Source organism: Carex rostrata, chromosome 12 (genome assembly GCF_964058835.1).
Source record: "Carex rostrata chromosome 12, lpCarRost1.2, whole genome shotgun sequence".
Classification (NCBI taxonomy): domain Eukaryota; kingdom Viridiplantae; phylum Streptophyta; class Magnoliopsida; order Poales; family Cyperaceae; genus Carex; species Carex rostrata.
Window position 1 is genome coordinate 8,885,721 of NC_135929.1, and position 18,379 is coordinate 8,904,099.

Genomic DNA, 18,379 nt, shown 5'->3' on the forward strand with positions numbered 1-18,379 from the left:
TCCTTCCTTTGTTAGCCCATTTTTGTTCTCTTGAAACTTCAATTTCTGAATTTATCTTTCATTCAACAATCTACTACAAATTGTTAGTGTTTTTTTTTCCTTTTTCTGTACACAACTATCTTTACGGTCTTCACTCTGTTTCTCAGATCTCAATCTCTCTCTCTCTCATTATTTTGGTAACGGTATTAATTACCCGATCTTTTTTCTTCTTGGAATCTCAATCTCTCAATTCATCTTTCACTCGAAAACCTACTACATTAATATATTTTTTCTAGTTCTGTACACAACAACCCTTCTACCTAGAAAAAAAAAAAAAAAGAGTTACAAGAAGAAAGCTTGGCAGCCTCTTCCAAGTTCTAACAAAAAAAGATAGTTACAAGAAGAAAATCTCCATCGAGATGGTTCTTTCAACCGTTGGTGAATGGTTCGGGTCTGCAATCATTAGCAAACTAGTCGACACGGCTTCTTCCTACATGGGCGAGCATATGCTGCCAGCTGATACTAAATCCGAGCTACGTAGGGTGAAAGCAGCTCTTCCCAAGATTACAGCTGTCATGGGTGTTGGCGAGGTGCTAAAATTGAAGCACCCGAATTCGGGGGTGAATGCTTGGCTAGAGCAATTCAAAGAAGCTTTCTTTGCAGCTGAAGATGTGCTTGATGAACTCAAATACCGAGATCTGGAAGACATGGTGAAAGCTCGAGACCAGGTGAGTGGATCTTCCTCTTCAATAATTGGTAATTCAATGAAGAGAAAATTTACTGGTTCTACAATTAGTGAAGATACATTGAAGAGGTTGAGGGAGGCTGTGCAAATGTTAGATCTGGCTATTGCCGATATTGGCCATTTCTTCCAATTTGCTACTGCACTAGATGTTCATGGCCATGCAAATCCAAATGATAACAGTTTTTACAATTCTAGTCGGGAGACTACTTCCTTTTTAACCAAAAACAAAGTGTTCGGCCGTCAGACAGAGAAGGCCATGATAATTGAATGGTTAAAGAAACCAGCATCTCATGGGAATATCTTTGCCTTTTGTATTGTGGGGGTGGGTGGATTAGGGAAAACCACTCTTGCACAGTTAATCTTTGATGAGATTAGCAAAGAGAACCATTTTGACAAAACAATTTGGGTTTGTGTTTCAACAAGCTTTAGTATTGAAGACATAACAAGAAAAATCCTCGAAGACCTAGGTGAGATAACCCATAATAATGAATCATTAGGTGGCCTACAAAAAAGATTGATAAAAAAGATTATTTCAAAGAAATTTTTTCTAATTCTAGATGATGTTTGGAATGATGATAAATTGTGTGATTGGGAGAAATTGATTGTGCCCTTGGAATATGCACAGCAGGGAAGTAAAATTTTACTCACCACTAGGATGAAATCAGTGGCTGACATGTTTGCTCGTGTGCTAAACGTGGAACGAGAAAATCTACTATTAGAAGGTTTGAAAGAGCAAGAGTTGTTAGAACTGTTGAATAAGTACGCATTTTCCGGTTATAATCTTGATAATCATAAAGATTTACAAAAGATCGGAAATGATATTGTAAAGAAACTCCGAGGTAGCCCCCTAGCAGCAAAGGTGATTGGAAGCTTGCTGAATTCAAGCATGGATTTCCGTTACTGGAAAAGAATTTTGAACCATGATTCGTTGATCAACTTAGAGCAAGCTAAGGATGTGGCAGATGTGCTGAAATTGAGCTATTATTATCTACCAGCACATTTGCAAGAATGCTTTAGATTTTGCTGCATATTTCCTCAGGATTATCAATTCAAGAAAGATGAGTTGATCAAAATGTGGATGGCATCTGGATTCATACGCCAAGAGTTACATGGAGAAGAAAGGCCAGAAGATATCGGAGAAGAATACTTCAATCATCTTTGTAGGAAATCTTTCTTTGAACAATGGTTTGGCCACTATGTTATGCATGATTTGATGCATGATCTGGCCCAAAATGTATCAAAAGGAGAATGTTGTAGAGTAGAACCTAATGGCCAACCTGATGTTATACCTTGTAGTGAACAACATGTGTCTGTTCATGAAAGTAAAATCGAAAGGATATTCAATCTTAAGAATTTACGCACCTTGGTGATAACATATGAATATTGCGAGAAACGAGATCGATTTGTTCCCCCAAATGGTTTACTGAAGGAAACTTTGCGTTTATTGGTCATACAAGGAAAAGGTTGTGCATGTGAACTGCCGGAGGAGATTGGTAGTTTGATGCATCTTCGCTTTCTAAAGGTCGCCCACTATAGTTTGTGGCAACCATTTAGATATTTGCTACCTAATTCAATTAATAAGCTTTACCATCTACAAGTGCTAGAAATGCCCGTTGCTTTATTTCCAAATTATGAGGGTGTTGAAACAACTGGAATAACCAATCTTGTTAGCCTACGCTATATTGAACTTCCCAATACATTGAAGAAAACCATTCACAGAGTACACAAGTTGACCTCTCTACAAGAGTTAGATTTTTTTGTTGGACAGGAGAGTGGTCACCATATAGATGAACTACATATGCTAAACAATCTTCGAAGCCTTTCTATTCATAATCTAGAGAATGTAGGGAATCCAGTTGAAGCTACGAATGCCAACCTATCTAAAAAGGAAAGTCTTATTTCACTATCCCTGAATTGGACTAAAGGGAGCAATTCTGATGACCTTGAGCAAGTCATTGATAACCTCCAACCCAATGGAAATCTCAAGGAATTGACCATTAATTATTATACAGGCTACAGATCTCCAAATTGGATGAGGGGTTCATCTCATCAACTCCTATCATCCCTCGAACTTGAAGGGTGTACTCTTTGGGAAGAACTACCTTTTCTTGGGCAAATGCCATATCTGAAAAAACTTTTTCTTAAAGAAATGGATGAAGTGAAAGAAGTGGACTATTCATGTGATAGCACAGGTGATTGTACTTTTCCATCTTTGAAATGGCTATATTTCCGCAACATGCCAAACCTGGCCAAAATTCCGGCCATTCCTTTTTCTCTTTTCAGCTTTCACGTAGATAATGTGGGACTCAATTCCCTTCCAAATATGCACCATGGTTCTAGCATTACAGCTCCAGCACCATCATTTATGAAATCATCGCTTAAAGAAGTAGATATTACCAAATGTCCCAAATTAATAGCATTGAATGGATTTATGCTGCAACAAAACCTAGATTTAGAAGCTCTTGAGGAACTAACCATTGAAGACTGTTTGAATCTGGTTCAGCTACCAACTGGTGCATTTGGGAACTTTGTGTCACTAAAACACTTAGTTATAATGGGAATCCCAAATATGGTCATTGTTGATAACCAAAGCATTTCCCTGCTTGCGAAACTAGAATCTCTTGAAATGGGAAACTGTGGCGAACTTGATGTGCCATTGCTAGAGTCAGCATCACAGCTCTCCACACTTGCTATACTTCATATTAAAAACAGTGCAAATATTACTTGTATCCCTTCCTCTGAAAATGCATTTGCATCGCTCAGTGCCCTGATAATCCATGGGTGTGACAAGCTCATTGAAATTTCATCTATGCAACAAACACATATTGTCAACCTAGCAAACAACATGGTCTCTTTAAAGATCAGTCATCTGAACATTGATCAACTCTGTCTCCTTCTTATTGGCCCACTTAGATGCCTCAGATTTGTTAGTGAACTGCGAGTTGACAAGTGTTCAGGGATGGAGGCCCTGCCCGAGCAATGGCTGTTACAAAATAGTAGTACCCTCAAGAGTTTGACCATCGAAGATGCAAGCTCGCTACGGTCATTGCCTTGTAGAATGGAGATGCTAACTGCCCTAAGAAAAATTCACATTCACAAATGTCGTTGTAATGGGGATATCAGCGATTTGCCTGCTTTTGTGAAAGATAAATGCATTAATTCCTGTCTGTTGGCTAAGCGGAATTTGTAAGTGGGCTAAGCTACCTGACTCTTTTTTAACCATCTTTGTAAGCATCATTATAATTTTATTATGCATACTTTAATGCTTATTTCATGGTCTATGTTTTTCCAACTTCCGAATTCTTACAATGATCTCACAATTGATTAGGCTTTCTCATTTGCAACAGTTGATCTTTCTATAACTTAATCTTACCAATGACTCATGCGGAGACAAGCATATTGGCTCCACCAACAGGCAACAAGTGACACCTTGCTAATGTATAGGTGGGGAAGTCTAAAGGAGTAGAGGATGATTCATGCAAGCTCCACTATATTATGCACAATTCAAAAATATAATTACATAACTACCTTGTACAAGACACAAAAAACTGCCACTATGGTTTATTCATGAAGGTATAATCTCTCCTTGTTTCCAATTTACTAGTTTCTCTTTACATTTTTAAAAAAATTTAATTTCATGTTCAAACTTTTAACTCTGCCTATATCTAAATGATGTCGCCGGTCCCAAGCCCGGACAAGGGGAGTGTTATTAAAAGTTTTGCAATGTTTTGACTTGAATAAAAACTATTGGACGTTCAAATGTGAAACCAAAAATTTCACAACATAGTTAAATACAGTCGAATAATTTATGTTGCAAATGGCAAATTTGAAGTTTCTTATGGGTACAATATTTGTTTGAACAATGGGATAATTCATACTTATACAAGTCCTATTGAGACAAAATAATGCAACATCTAGTTGCTATTTTTAATTTTTTTTATTCAATTTAGATAGCATTTGAGTAGAATTTCTTGAAAATAAAAAATAGTAGTTGCAATTTCAAAGGGCCAAAGAGAAAATTTTACAAAGGGGAGGGAAGGGCCTCAGGTTTAATTCAAGCACCACTCTGACAGTTTGTGAAATTGGTTTGTTCAATAGCCAGTTCTTTTTGTTTAAGGTAATCAGTAGTGGTTCATGTGGGTGTACAAGCTTGAATTACTGTAACTGGTTTAATAATTTTAAACTTTAGTAAATTCTTTTTGGTGAATAGAACAACAATAAATTCTAAAGCATTTTGCACCAAAACTAGAATATTAACTCTTTAATTGGGTATCTTCTATTAAAAATCATATAATTATGGTTCGTAGTTTTTGTTTTGTTTTGGTAGTTTTTTCCTATGACAGATTTTTAAGTTGACACAACTGTTCCACATCTTTTTTCCTAATATTTTTATTTTCTAATATTTTCATTAAGTGCAAATCTTGAAGAGCTAGATTAAATCTCCCAAGCTTTTTTTTGTAGTTCACAACTTAAAACTTGCATTGTCGACAATGATATAATGCTCTCTCCATATAATTTTGCTCAGCAAAACACAATAATGAACATTAAATCTTAGAAGTGTTGTACCTGTTCAGGGAGCCTAGTCAGGATTCTTATTGGTACATATGTTGTACCAACACAATCACAAACTCAATTGCAGCTTTATTAACCCTCTACTGGTATAACGAAATGTATTTTTTTCGAATTTAGCTTAATTTCGTGGTGTTGTATAAGTTTTCTTGGCTTTTGTTTATTTATTTTTTATTGAGTAGACCAATTTCTGTTTCAGAAAAATTATATGGCACTTGATTAAGGATATCTAAGACAGTTAAATCATTACCGGAATTTATGTGCTCTATCATTTTTCAATTGCTCACAACAAATTTATTCAGAGACATGACAAATTTATTCAGGTTTCAGTGTTGAATATCGTGAAGCCGAAAGAAATGGGCTTTGGACCATTAGCTTTTTCATGGAAATAACATTTTCGAATAGAAAAGGAAGTTGAAGAGAGAAAAAGATAGAAGCCAGGTCTCTCTGTTAGAAGAAAGAAGCCTTTTCTGCAAGTTTTTTCTAGGATTTTTCTCTCTTATTTCAATTCCATCGAAATACACTAGGCAATCTTATATTAGTGTAAGATATTGTAAGAAGGGTAATGATTTCATCCCCCTTTCCAGTCCCCTATCTGTCCCCCCCTTGATTAACGGTTTATGGTAGTTAATTAATGCAATCATTAGTGGTCCCTCGTTAACTATAATTGGAAATCCCCCGCTGAACTTGCTGAACTCGCTGAACTTCAAATTTTCCTTCTTCGCAGCTTCCTTCTCCAAGTCTCTTTCTCGACATGGTGCACAGTCGAGATCCGACGAGGAGAGCGTGGTGCACCGTCGAGATCCGATGAGGAGAGCGTGATGCACCGTCAAGATCCGACGAGGAGAGTGTTGGGTTTCGAGGAACGGTTCAAATCCATTTAATTAGCTTAAGCTGCGGAAAGAGTAAAACAAAAAATTTTACATCTAACTTAAGCTACGGATTAAATGAATCAAGAAGATTCGTTTAATCCTATTTACAGATCTACTCCATAATTGATTTCCTAAAGCATTAAATCTATTTACAAATTAAATAGATTAATATAACAATTTATACCTTGATTCCAAATCTCAGTTGGAATGCAGACCGAGCGAGTAGAGCCTCACCAGGGATGGAATCGACTCGCAGTATCACACGTGTGATACCTCTATTGGTTATCCACCAGGACTAACCGGAGAGCGATTTATTTCTTCTGCCAGAAATACCCTAAACCGCGGAATTCTGCAGAAACACTATTCACCGAAAAAGGGACAATTTAAATATATTTAAGAATGCAAGTTATTCCGTTTTACTAATAAAGCAAAACATGAAATACCGCAGAATCTAAAAATATATTTTTCCGAATCTCGTAATAACCGAAATCAGGGAAGAGAGGAAAAACCGATTAACGAAGTAATCAGATTAACATGTGAATTATCAAATTTTCTCTCTACCCTCACCCCTCTATTTATAGTGTTTTGAGGAGGTTCGCAAAAGACCAAAATATCCCTCAAAACAAATCTATTTACCAAAAGCCCTTGACACCTCATCCTTTAATATGTGAAAAGACCAAAATACCCCTTCCACACCCTTCCACACTCTTCTCCATGTTTCTACACCCCTAAGGTGTCATGCAAGGTGGCATAGGTGTGAAATGACCATTTTGCCCTTGGCCCATTAAGGCATGAATAGTAAAAGGCTTTGATTTTGGGCTTTGACTTTGGGCCTTTAATTTTAATTAAGGCTTTGATTATTTTGGGCTTTTAAACCCATAATTCAAATCCATAATTAACAATTAAAATTCCAAATCATATATATATAATTGTCATGTACAATTATATTTCTTTTCGGTTATTGTTCGGTAACTTTTATACAACGTAACGTGTACGTTTATAAATTAACCGTTGTTTCTGCTTGTCATTCTAAATGACATTTATAATTTAATTATATCACGTATAATTAATTATAACCATCTTAATATTAATTATAATCAATTTATAATTAATCAGTAAGATTCTCCGAGTAGCTCCTATATGGTGTGACCCAATAGGATCTGTGTTATGTTGGTAAACAGAGTTAAAACTGTTTTAACTTCTGTTAGTCATGGGTGGCATCTGGCAACACATCATGACCATCCAATTACACAGATGATGCTGTACTGTACAATATCACGATCCAGTAAACAATTTACTTGTGTCAGTTCTTCTGTCTCATAGCTATCAGATCAGTTTCAAGGTAGATGTGTGTCATCCTTGGTAACTGTATCTTTTCTTGATCTTGAGTAGATTATCAAATATAATTACTCTTGTAATTATACCGCATGCAGATAATCTAACTCTATCAAGGGGCCCAGTGATGCTATAGCTCGTATTGAGATACGAGGGACAAGTAGTATTCTTGGCAGACTATCACTTCCTCGGCTAAGTTATATATATGGAAATGCTACCGTTATGGCTGCTTTTTACGGACAGCGTTAGATAACACTTACTCATATATATTTTTTAGTGGGAACGATAAATACCTCATACTGTAGAACTTTGACACTGAATGAAAACATAAATGACACGAACACAATTCTATTTAATGTTTCATTCGGGGTCTGTCAAATACCATGTTCCTAGAACATGTATCCATGTGATTAAAATGACATCTCGTGTCAGGTGGTTTGTAAAACTTAACCATCTTTTAATCCACATGCTAACCTTATCGCGGTAATTAGTGTTCCTGTTAATTACCTTGGTCAGTGACTTTTAAGAGTATATATTATCTATATTATGGAGTTTCACAATTTCAGTCATGAACTCGAAATGATCCATAATTTCAATAATACTCAAGGCAACAAAATGATATATAAATAAACATTCAATTCATGAACAAAGCTTTGTGATTAACTTATCGTATTATTGACTTCTAGATTATTACAAACTAACAATCTCCCACTTAAGCTAGGAGCCAATCATCGTAGGCTCTACTTATACAAATCTCTAGTATTTCTAAAAATCTCGCAGATCTAAAGAAAAAACTCATAGCCAGTCTCCTATGTGTCTCAGACCCATAGAGGCAATATGCATCTGGTGCTTGGCTTGAGGAAGAGGTTTCGTGAGTGGATCAGCTGTGTTGCTGACTGTGTCAACTCTACATATCTTTACATCACCTCTATTTACGATCTCTCGTATCAAGTGAAAACGCCGTAGAACATGCTTGGATTTTGAGTGCGATCTCGGTTCTTTGGCCTGAGCTATAGCTCCATTGTTGTCACAGTAGAGGTCCACAGGGCCTTGAACACTGGGAACCACTCCAAGTTCGCTAAGGAACTTCTTGATCCAGAAACCTTCTTTAGCTGCCTCGGATGCAACTATGTACTCTGCTTCGGTGGTTGAGTCTGCTGTAGTCTCTTGTTTTGAACTCTTCCAGCTCACAGCACCACCGTTGAGTATGAACACATACCCAGACTGTGATCTCGAGTCATCATGGTCAGTTTGGAAACTGGCGTCAGTGTAACCATTAATCACAAGCTCGGAATCACCACCGTAGACGAGAAACATATCCTTAGTTCTTCTCAAGTACTTAAGGATATTCTTTGCAGCAATCCAGTGCTCTTTGCCTGGATTAGCCTGATATCTACTCGTCACACTCAAAGCGTACGAGACATCAGGGCGAGTGCACAACATGGCGTACATGATAGAGCCAATAGCCGAAGCGTATGGTACTCTACTCATAATGCTTCGCTCATCAGTTGTCGAAGGACACTGGGTCTTGCTTAGCTGAACACTATGAGACATTGGCAGGAATCCTCTCTTAGAATCATGCATGCTGAACCGATTCAGCACTTTGTCAATGTACGTGCTTTGACTTAAACCTATAAGTCTATTTGATCTATCTCGATAGATCTTTATGCCTAGTATATAGACAGTCTCGCCCAAGTCTTTCATTGAAAAGACTTTCTTCAACGAAGACTTGGCTTGTTGCAAAAGAGGAATATCATTTCCCATTAGTAGTATGTCATCTACATATAGGATAAGAAAAGCGATGGCACTCCCACTAGTCTTTCTGTATACACATGGTTCTTCTTCGCATCTGACGAAGTCAAGCTTTTTGACTTCTTCGTCAAATCGAAGATTCCAACTCCGTGGTGCTTGCTTCAGTCCATAAATGGATTTAAGAAGTTTGCACACCTTCCCAGCATTCTTTGAATCCTCAAAACCCTCAGGCTGTGTCATATACACATCCTCTTCTAAATTTCCATTTAAGAAGGCGGTTTTGACATCCATTTGCCATATTTCATAATCATGAAATGCGGCAATTGCTAGGAGTATCCGAATTGACTTAAACATAGCCACGGGCGAAAAAGTTTCATCATAATCTACACCGAGAATCTGTTTGAAACCTTTCGCTACTAGCCGTGCTTTGTATACAGTCATCTTACCATCCATGTCTGTTTTCATTTTGAAAACCCACTTGTTAGCTGTGGGTTTTATCCCATCAGGTGGTACAACTAGGTTCCAGACCGTGTTGTCATACATGGACTGTATTTCGGATCTCATGGCCTCCAGCCATTTATCAGAGTCGGGCCTATCCATTGCTTCCGCATAGGTCAAAGGATCTTCAGTGTCATAGGCTGAGATCTCGTGCAGTCCCAAGTACCTTTCAGGTGCATGGACTACTCTTGTTGACCTACGTAGTACTCGTTCTTCGGGCTGTTGAACTTGATCCACAACTGTCTGCGGATCCAGTTCTACTTCAACTTGCGTTGAAGTACTTGAGCTCGGGACTAGAACCTCATCCACAGCTACTTGTGGATTTGGAACTTCCAGATGCTCATCAGCTGAAGTATCAAGAGGTGGGTTAATCTGATCTGGTTCAGATATTGTATTATGTGATGTATCTTGAATTTCTTCAAGTATTACATTACTCCCACTACTTCCTTTTGCGAGAAACTCGTTCTCCAAAAATATACCATGACGAGCAACAACTATTTTGTTCTCGGATTGGTAATAGAAGTAATATCCTTTCGTTTCCTTAGGATACCCTACGAAAAAGCATTTGTCAGCTTTGGGATCAAGTTTGCCAGACGTCGGACGTTTGACAAATACTTCACAACCCCATATTTTAAGATAAGACATATTTGGGATTTTCCCAAACCATAACTCGTATGGAGTCTTTTCTACTGACTTGGATGGAACCATGTTTATTGTTCGTGCAGCAGTTTCTAGTGCGTGCCCCCAGAAGGATTTCGGCAGAGTGGCTTCACTCATCATGGATCGAACCATATCTAGTAGAGTTCGATTCCGTCTCTCAGAAACACCATTCCATTGTGGTGTCCCTGGAGGTGTGAGCTGTGAGACTATCCCACATTCCTTTAAGTATTCTTTAAACTCAAAACTCAAGTATTCGCCTCCACGGTCAGAACGCAGAGCCTTAATACTTTTGTTCAATTGATTTTCTACTTCAGTCTTGAATTCTTTGAACTTGTCAAAGGATTCAGACTTATGTCTCATCAAGTAGACATAACCGTATCTACTGTAATCATCAGTAAACGTGATAAAGTAAGAAAAACCATTTCTTGTGCAAGTACTCATAGGTCCACATACATCCGTGTGTATAAGACTTAACAAGTCACTTGCCCTTTCGCCCTTTTTGGAGAAAGGCGCTTTGGTCATTTTACCTCGTATACAAGATTCGCATGTGTCAATTGATTCCAGATCAAATTTACCAAGAAGTCCATTTTTATGTAACTTCTTGATGCGTTTCTCATTTATATGACCAAGGCGACAATGCTACATGTAAGTCGTGCTTTCATGTGATGCTTTGAGTCGTTTGTTATTTATGTTAAACACGGGTTTATTCATTTCCAGTATATAAAGATCATTCATCATATAAGAAGATCCATAATATAATTCATCTTTGTATATAGAACATCTATTGTCCTTTATCACAAAAGAGAAACCATTCATCTCTAAACATGAGATTGAAATGATGTTTCTGGAAATGCTAGGAACAAAATATACATTTTCTAATTCCATTACAAGCCCGCTGGGCAAATACAACTCTATACTACCAGCTGTTACGGCTGCAACTCGTGCTCCGTTTCCAACTTGGAGTTGTATCTCCTTGTTACGTAGCTTCCTTCTATTCTTTAGTACCTGCATATTTGAACAAATATGAGCACATGATCCAGTATCCAATACCCAATCATTTATAGAGGTAGCAACGTTAACTTCAATAACAAAAATACCTGAGGTTGAAGCCTTGGAAACCTTTCCAGACTTCAGATCCGCTAGGTACTTCAGGCAGTTCCTCTTCCAATGACCCTTGCTATTGCAGTAATAGCATTCAGAGGAAGCAGCAACCTTTATCTTGGGAGGATTCGGTTTAAGAACCTTTTTCCCTTTGCCTTGATACTTGGGAGCCACCTTCTTTGGGGCTTTCTTTATCTTTTTCCCACCAGCTTGGATCATGAGAACAGAAGACTTTTTCTTCATGTCCCCATCAGCGATCCGAAGCATCCCTTGGAGCTCTTGTAGACTCTTATCCATTCCTAGCATATGGAAGTTCATGATGAACCCCGAAAAGCTTGGAGGGAGTGAGTGCAGGATAATGTCCGTAGCAAATTCCTTGCTTATCGGAGCATTCAGCTTCTCGAGCTGCTCAACATCGCTCGTCATACGGAGCATGTGAGTTCCCATAGAGCCTCCCTCGGCCAACTTGTGACCAAGTAGAGATTTTGTCACTTTAAATCTCTCGATACGCGCTTGCTCTTGAAACATGTTCTTGAGCTGATCGCATATGTCATAAGTTTTGGTGTCCACGAATCGGCGCTGCAATTCAGGACCCATAATACTTACTACGAGACCTTGTACATCAAGCTCATCCTCTTTGTGCTTGTTGTACTTAGTGACATCCTCTGGTTTGCCATTTGTTCCTGGCTCAGCAGGGACAGGTGAGTTTAAGACATATTCTTTCTTTTCACGTCTTAGTACAATGGTGAGAGCACGGAACCAATCAGTGAAATTGGATCCGTCCTCTTTCAGTGTTTGTTTCTCGAGCAGGGAGCGTAGAGAGAAGGATGTTTCTTTAGCCATATTACTACAATGTTAAATGTAAAGATTTTAGCTTTGTTCATGTAACGTTTTATTCTAATAATAAAACTCCCACTGCAAATTTGTTCTATTCCCGTTTTGCAGTAGGACCAAGATCCCTATTTTCACCAATAACCAAGGCAGTGTATGCATATCATGGCTATCAGTTATCTTAGGTAAGCAAACTTGCTAATCACACCTCTTTGTGATTCTTGGTTTCGTTAAAACATCACGTGTATTTAACGAAGACTTTGCCCCAAGCCCAAAACTGTTTTGGAAATCATTGGTAAGTAACCTCACTCTATTTGGTTTGATATGTCGGACATAACCCTCGACCACCAAAGGTAAAAGGCAATGTCTACTGAGTAGTTTAATCATCAACCAATGAACAATGGTTTGAGGAGGATAGAGTGGGAAGGGCATACTACTTAATATTTAATGGGTTGGTATTTATGCTTAACAGTGCCAGCAGTCTCTAAAAGGGATATGTCAGGAAGAATAATTAATGTGATTCTATTCGTATCTTTAAGCGACCTCTTTCATATGCTTCATTAAGCAGTCGTGGAAAGGAAGTCTAGAGTACGAAATGTGATCGCATTATTTTCTATCCTTAACGTGCCAGAAAGAACGACTAATGTGATTTTATTCGTATCTAAAGAGACCTCTTTCATATGCTTCATTAAGCAGTCGTGGAAAGGAAGTCTAGAAAGAATACCGAATATGATCCCCATTACTTTCTTTTCTTTTAGCAGTATCTCTTTCATATAGTTAGCTTTTGTTAAGCAGTCAGTTCTTGCAACTGACATTAGACATTCTAGCGGACACGTGAAAGTCGTCTGCCAGAAAGACAACGGTGAGTTCCTTCACAAATCTTTCTTTGACATCACGTTCTTTCACGGTTCCATGAAAGCGATAAATCTAATTTATTCAGTTCATATCAAAGCAGTAAATCTAATTTACTTATATACGGGACCAAGTCAGGTATATTTATTTATCAGTTCCTAATTCTTTATTTTGCAGCTATGCTCAGTTCTTTATTCTATACCGTTTAAAGCATATAAACAGTTTACATGTTTTTAAAACAGATATTCTTTTCGTTCCATAAAACAATTTGGTAACGTGACAAAGTTCCTTTTCGGCCAGCCATTAGGACATGTAAAAGGGGCTCCCAGGAAAGATTGGGGTCACGAGGACCGCTTAGACTCAATCTTTCCTAGACAGAACCATCTCTTTTGCGGTGTGGAAATGACAGTTCTTACTAAGGTACTTTATTGCTTCATCACATTCTTCGATGAACTTTATTTTCCGAAGGTTTTCGAAAAGGCGAAAGATTTATACTAAATTTTGCCATTTCAAAAGCGTTAAAGCAATTTGGTAACGTGACAAAGTTCCTTTTCGGCCAGCCATTAGGACATGTAAAAGGGGCTCCCAGGAAAGATTGGGGTCACCAGGACCGCTTAGACTCAATCTTTCCTAGACAGAACCATCTCTTTTACGGTGTGGAAATGACAGCTCTTACTAAGGTACTTTATTGCTTCATCACATTCTTCGATGAACTTTAACGCGATCAAAAGTTTTTGAAAACGAAAATATAAAGAAAGCATAAAGAAAGCGTAAATCTAATTTAACTTTCTTAGTCGGAAAAACCGAACCAAGAAAATCTCATTTCTAATCGGTTTTGGACTTGTGCTGCAAATGTAAGAATTTAAACCGATATGCGGTACATGCACCTTATTTGCATAAGTTATAACTTTAGAAAATCAATCAGCGGGAGAGCCTTGAGCTCTGATACCACTGTTGGGTTTCGAGGAACGGTTCAAACCCATTTAATTAGCTTAAGCTGCGGAAAGAGTAAAACAAAAATTTTTACATCTAACTTAAGCTACGGATTAAATGAATCAAGAAGATTCGTTTAATCCTATTTACAGATCTACTCCATAATTGATTTCCTAAAGCATTAAATCTATTTACAAATTAAATAGATTAATATAACAATTTATACCTTGATTCCAAATCTCAGTTGGAATGCAGACCGAGCGAGTAGAGCCTCACCAGGGATGGAATCGACTCGCAGTATCACACGTGTGATACCTCTATTGGTTATCCACCAGGACTAACCGGAGAGCGATTTATTTCTTCTGCCAGAAATACCGTAAACCGCGGAATTCTGCAGAAACACTATTCACCGAAAAAGGGACAATTTAAATATATTTAAGAATGCAAGTTATTCCGTTTTACTAATAAAGCAAAACATGAAATACCGCAGAATCTAAAAATATATTTTTCCGAATCTCGTAATAACCGAAATCAGGGAAGAGAGGAAAAACCGATTAACGAAGTAATCAGATTAACATGTGAATTAGCAAATTTTCTCTCTACCCTCACCCCTCTATTTATAGTGTTTTGAGGAGGTTCGCAAAAGACCAAAATACCCCTCAAAACAAATCTATTTACCAAAAGCCCTTGACACCTCATCCTTTAATATGTGAAAAGACCAAAATACCCCTTCCACACCCTTCCACACTCTTCTCCATGTTTCTACACCCCTAAGGTGTCATGCAAGGTGGCATAGGTGTGAAATGACCATTTTGCCCTTGGCCCATTAAGGCATGAATAGTAAAAGGCTTTGATTTTGGGCTTTGACTTTGGGCCTTTAATTTTAATTAAGGCTTTGATTATTTTGGGCTTTTAAACCCATAATTCAAATCCATAATTAACAATTAAAATTCCAAATCATATATATATAATTGTCATGTACAATTATATTTCTTTTCGGTTATTGTTCGGTAACTTTTATACAACGTAACGTGTACGTTTATAAATTAACCGTTGTTTCTGCTTGTCATTCTAAATGACATTTATAATTTAATTATATCACGTATAATTAATTATAACCATCTTAATATTAATTATAATCAATTTATAATTAATCAGTAAGATTCTCCGAGTAGCTCCTATATGGTGTGACCCAATAGGATCTGTGTTATGTTGGTAAACAGAGTTAAAACTGTTTTAACTTCTGTTAGTCATGGGTGGCATCTGGCAACACATCATGACCATCCAATTACACAGATGATGCTGTACTGTACAATATCACGATCCAGTAAACAATTTACTTGTGTCAGTTCTTCTGTCTCATAGCTATCAGATCAGTTTCAAGGTAGATGTGTGTCATCCTTGGTAACTGTATCTTTTCTTGATCTTGAGTAGATTATCAAATATAATTACTCTTGTAATTATACCGCATGCAGATAATCTAACTCTATCAAGGGGCCCAGTGATGCTATAGCTCGTATTGAGATACGAGGGACAAGTAGTATTCTTGGCAGACTATCACTTCCTCGGCCAAGTTATATATATGGAAATGCTACCGTTATGGCTGCTTTTTACGGACAGCGTTAGATAACACTTACTCATATATATTTTTTAGTGGGAACGATAAATACCTCATACTGTAGAACTTTGACACTGAATGAAAACATAAATGACACGAACACAATTCTATTTAATGTTTCATTCGGGGTCTGTCAAATACCATGTTCCTAGAACATGTATCCATGTGATTAAAATGACATCTCGTGTCAGGTGGTTTGTAAAACTTAACCATCTTTTAATCCACATGCTAACCTTATCGCGGTAATTAGTGTTCCTGCTAATTACCTTGGTCAGTGACTTTTAAGAGTATATATTATCTATATTATGGAGTTTCACAATTTCAGTCATGAACTCGAAATGATCCATAATTTCAATAATACTCAAGGCAACAAAATGATATATAAATAAACATTCAATTCATGAACAAAGCTTTATGATTAACTTATCGTATTATTGACTTCTAGATTATTACAAACTAACAGAGAAAGTGGTGCACCGTCAAGATTCGGCGAGGAGAGCATGGTGCACCATTGGAGGGGGTCCATGCTAGCCCAGTGAAGGTTGTCACAGTGGAATATATGAATATTTTATTAGTTAGATATGAATACTTCATTTATTAGATATGCATACTTCATGTTAGATGTGAATACTTCTTGGAAGAGGTGCGGTGAGAGATATGAATCTGACGTTTGAATGTTGAATTGTATAAATTATTTCAAACATGTATGAATACTTCATTTGTTAGATATGAATACTTTATTTGTTAGGTATGCATTCCTGTTATTAGATATGAATATTTCTTAGAAGATGTGTTCAAGAAGGGTCTGACTTTGAATTGTATAAATTATTTCAAACATGTATGAATACTTCATTAGTTAGATATGAATACTTCATTTGTTAGATATGCATTCATGTTGTTAGATATGAATATTTCTTAGAAGAGGTGTTCAAGGAGAAGGGTCTGACTTTGAATTTTGTATTGTATAAATTATTTCAAAAATGTATGAATACTTCATAATCGTCAGTATGAATACTTCATTTGTTTATATATGAATACTTCTTTAGTTAGATATGAATAATATATAGATTCATTGTAGTGGTCCCCAATCTTAGCAAATATCGCTTTCAGACGGTTGCGGTTCCCAATCCAGACTGTCACAAGACGTCAGCGGTCCCCCTGGTCGTTACTGGTCCCCTCCAGTTTGTTAAACACATATGACGAATATTATAGATAATAAGTATGAATACTATACATTCGTAGGTATGAAAACTATACGTTTTGACTATTAACTCAGAGTATAAATACCCCCATATTAGATGTCGGAGTTAGTTAATGGTCCCCTGTCGAAAATTGTTTGTCTTTTAGCGCAGGGGATGTTTAGGGGACTGATATAGGGGTACTGTTAGTCGTTCCCTTGTAAGAAAGTGTGAGAGAGTGTTATTGGCTTGATTATCTTCTTGTATTGTAAGAACTATTCAATATAGTGATTTTGTGTTGTGCTCCCGTGGTTTTTTTTCCACAAGGGTTTCCACGTAAAATCCTGTCTCTCTTTTATTTCCTGTGTTTGATAGCTTGTTGTGGTTGACTTCTTATGTGCATTACATTTTTTCCTATTTTTTTTCTATTTGGAAGTCAAGAGAAGTAGAGGATGAAATACTGCATGCTCCACTGCATTAAGTACAAAGCAAAAATGTAATTACAAAAATATTATGTACGAGATGCAAATAACTGCCACAGTGGTTTATTCATGAGGTCATATCTCTCTCGTTGTTTCCAGTTTATAAGTCTCTCAGTACATTTATTTTTAAATTAAAATTTCACTATTTCCAGTCACAAGCCCGGACAAGAGGAGGAGGGCTATTTAAAAAGTTTGAAAAGTGTCTATTGAATAATTAACAATTGAATGTGAAATAGTGAAACAAATAATGACAGGAAAGTTGGAAATGAAATTTTGAAGTTTCATCTGGGTACAACATTTGTTTGAACAATAGGATATTTGATGCTTATATATATATATATGAGACCTATTGAGACAAAATGATTCACCATCTAGTTGTTCTTTTACTAAATTTAGATAGCATTTGGGTTAATTTTCTTGCAGATAAAAAATGATATCTACAATTCCAAAGGACCAATGTGCAAAATTTCCAAAGTGGAGGGCCTAAGTTTTAATTCAAGCACCAGTCTAACTGACATAAGTTTGTGTAATTTGTCTGTTAAAGAACCTGTTTTCACCAGATTAAGTGCTTTTGATCTGATATTTTCTATTTCATTTTGTGTTCAGTAGTGGTACATGTCGGTGTAGCAGGTTGAGTTATTGTACCGTGGTTTACTAATTTAAGGTTGTGGAGGGTATTTACGGTTCATTGGATTTTTTTTTTAATTTTGGTAATCCTTTCCTATTACATATTTGCCCTTAATTGGATATCTTTACCATATAGATGTTTATTCAAAACTGATCCACTTTATACTTCTTTCTGGCAGCAGGTAACTAGCTAAAAGAGAAGTTGCAACTTAAATTAGCAGTTAGTGCCAATCTGTTTCCTAACTTTTTATTAATTATGTGCAAATATTGAAGAAATAGATTAAATCTTCGAAGTTGTTGTAGTACAGAAATGAATATAATTTTCCCTCCATAAATTAGCATTTGGG

The 18,379-nt window shown here is 36.9% G+C and overlaps 2 protein-coding genes across 4 annotated transcripts; one reads left to right on the forward strand and one right to left on the reverse strand.

The window, feature by feature from the left end:
• The first annotated feature begins 114 nt into the window (after positions 1–114).
• On the forward strand, positions 115–17,241 carry LOC144562638 (putative disease resistance protein RGA3). 3 transcript variants are annotated; one of them, XM_078311847.1, is made up of 4 exons: positions 115–3,951; positions 4,072–4,297; positions 5,617–5,855; positions 17,153–17,241. In XM_078311847.1, the coding sequence occupies exon 1, from the start codon at positions 399–401 to the stop codon at positions 3,912–3,914; it is 3,516 nt and encodes a 1,171-aa protein (XP_078167973.1). In that variant the 5' UTR covers positions 115–398; the 3' UTR covers positions 3,915–3,951; positions 4,072–4,297; positions 5,617–5,855; positions 17,153–17,241. The 3 variants fall into 3 exon arrangements, with proteins under 3 accessions (XP_078167973.1, XP_078167975.1, XP_078167974.1); XM_078311849.1 differs by having other exon boundaries at positions 5,624–5,855; XM_078311848.1 differs by having other exon boundaries at positions 115–3,910.
• LOC144563596 (uncharacterized) lies at positions 4,105–12,158 on the reverse strand. Its single transcript, XM_078313080.1, has 2 exons — positions 11,281–12,158; positions 4,105–4,212 (listed from the first exon to the last, which is right to left on the reverse strand). Exons 1-2 carry the CDS (start codon positions 12,106–12,108, stop codon positions 4,105–4,107), a joined length of 936 nt encoding a protein of 311 aa, XP_078169206.1. The 5' UTR covers positions 12,109–12,158.
• Positions 17,242–18,379: the final 1,138 nt, after the last annotated feature.

Bases quoted from the DNA above. Each gene is read 5' to 3' on its own strand.
- LOC144562638 (XM_078311847.1), top strand. From the start codon at position 399: ATGGTTCTTTCAACCGTTGGTGAATGGTTCGGGTCTGCAATCATTAGC.
- LOC144563596 (XM_078313080.1), bottom strand. From the start codon at position 12,108: ATGGGTCCTGAATTGCAGCGCCGATTCGTGGACACCAAAACTTATGAC. The intron at 4,213-11,280 runs GTATATTTTGTT...TGCATAATATAG, and splicing joins TTGTAATGGAATTAGAAAAT to TGGAGCTTGCATGAATCATC.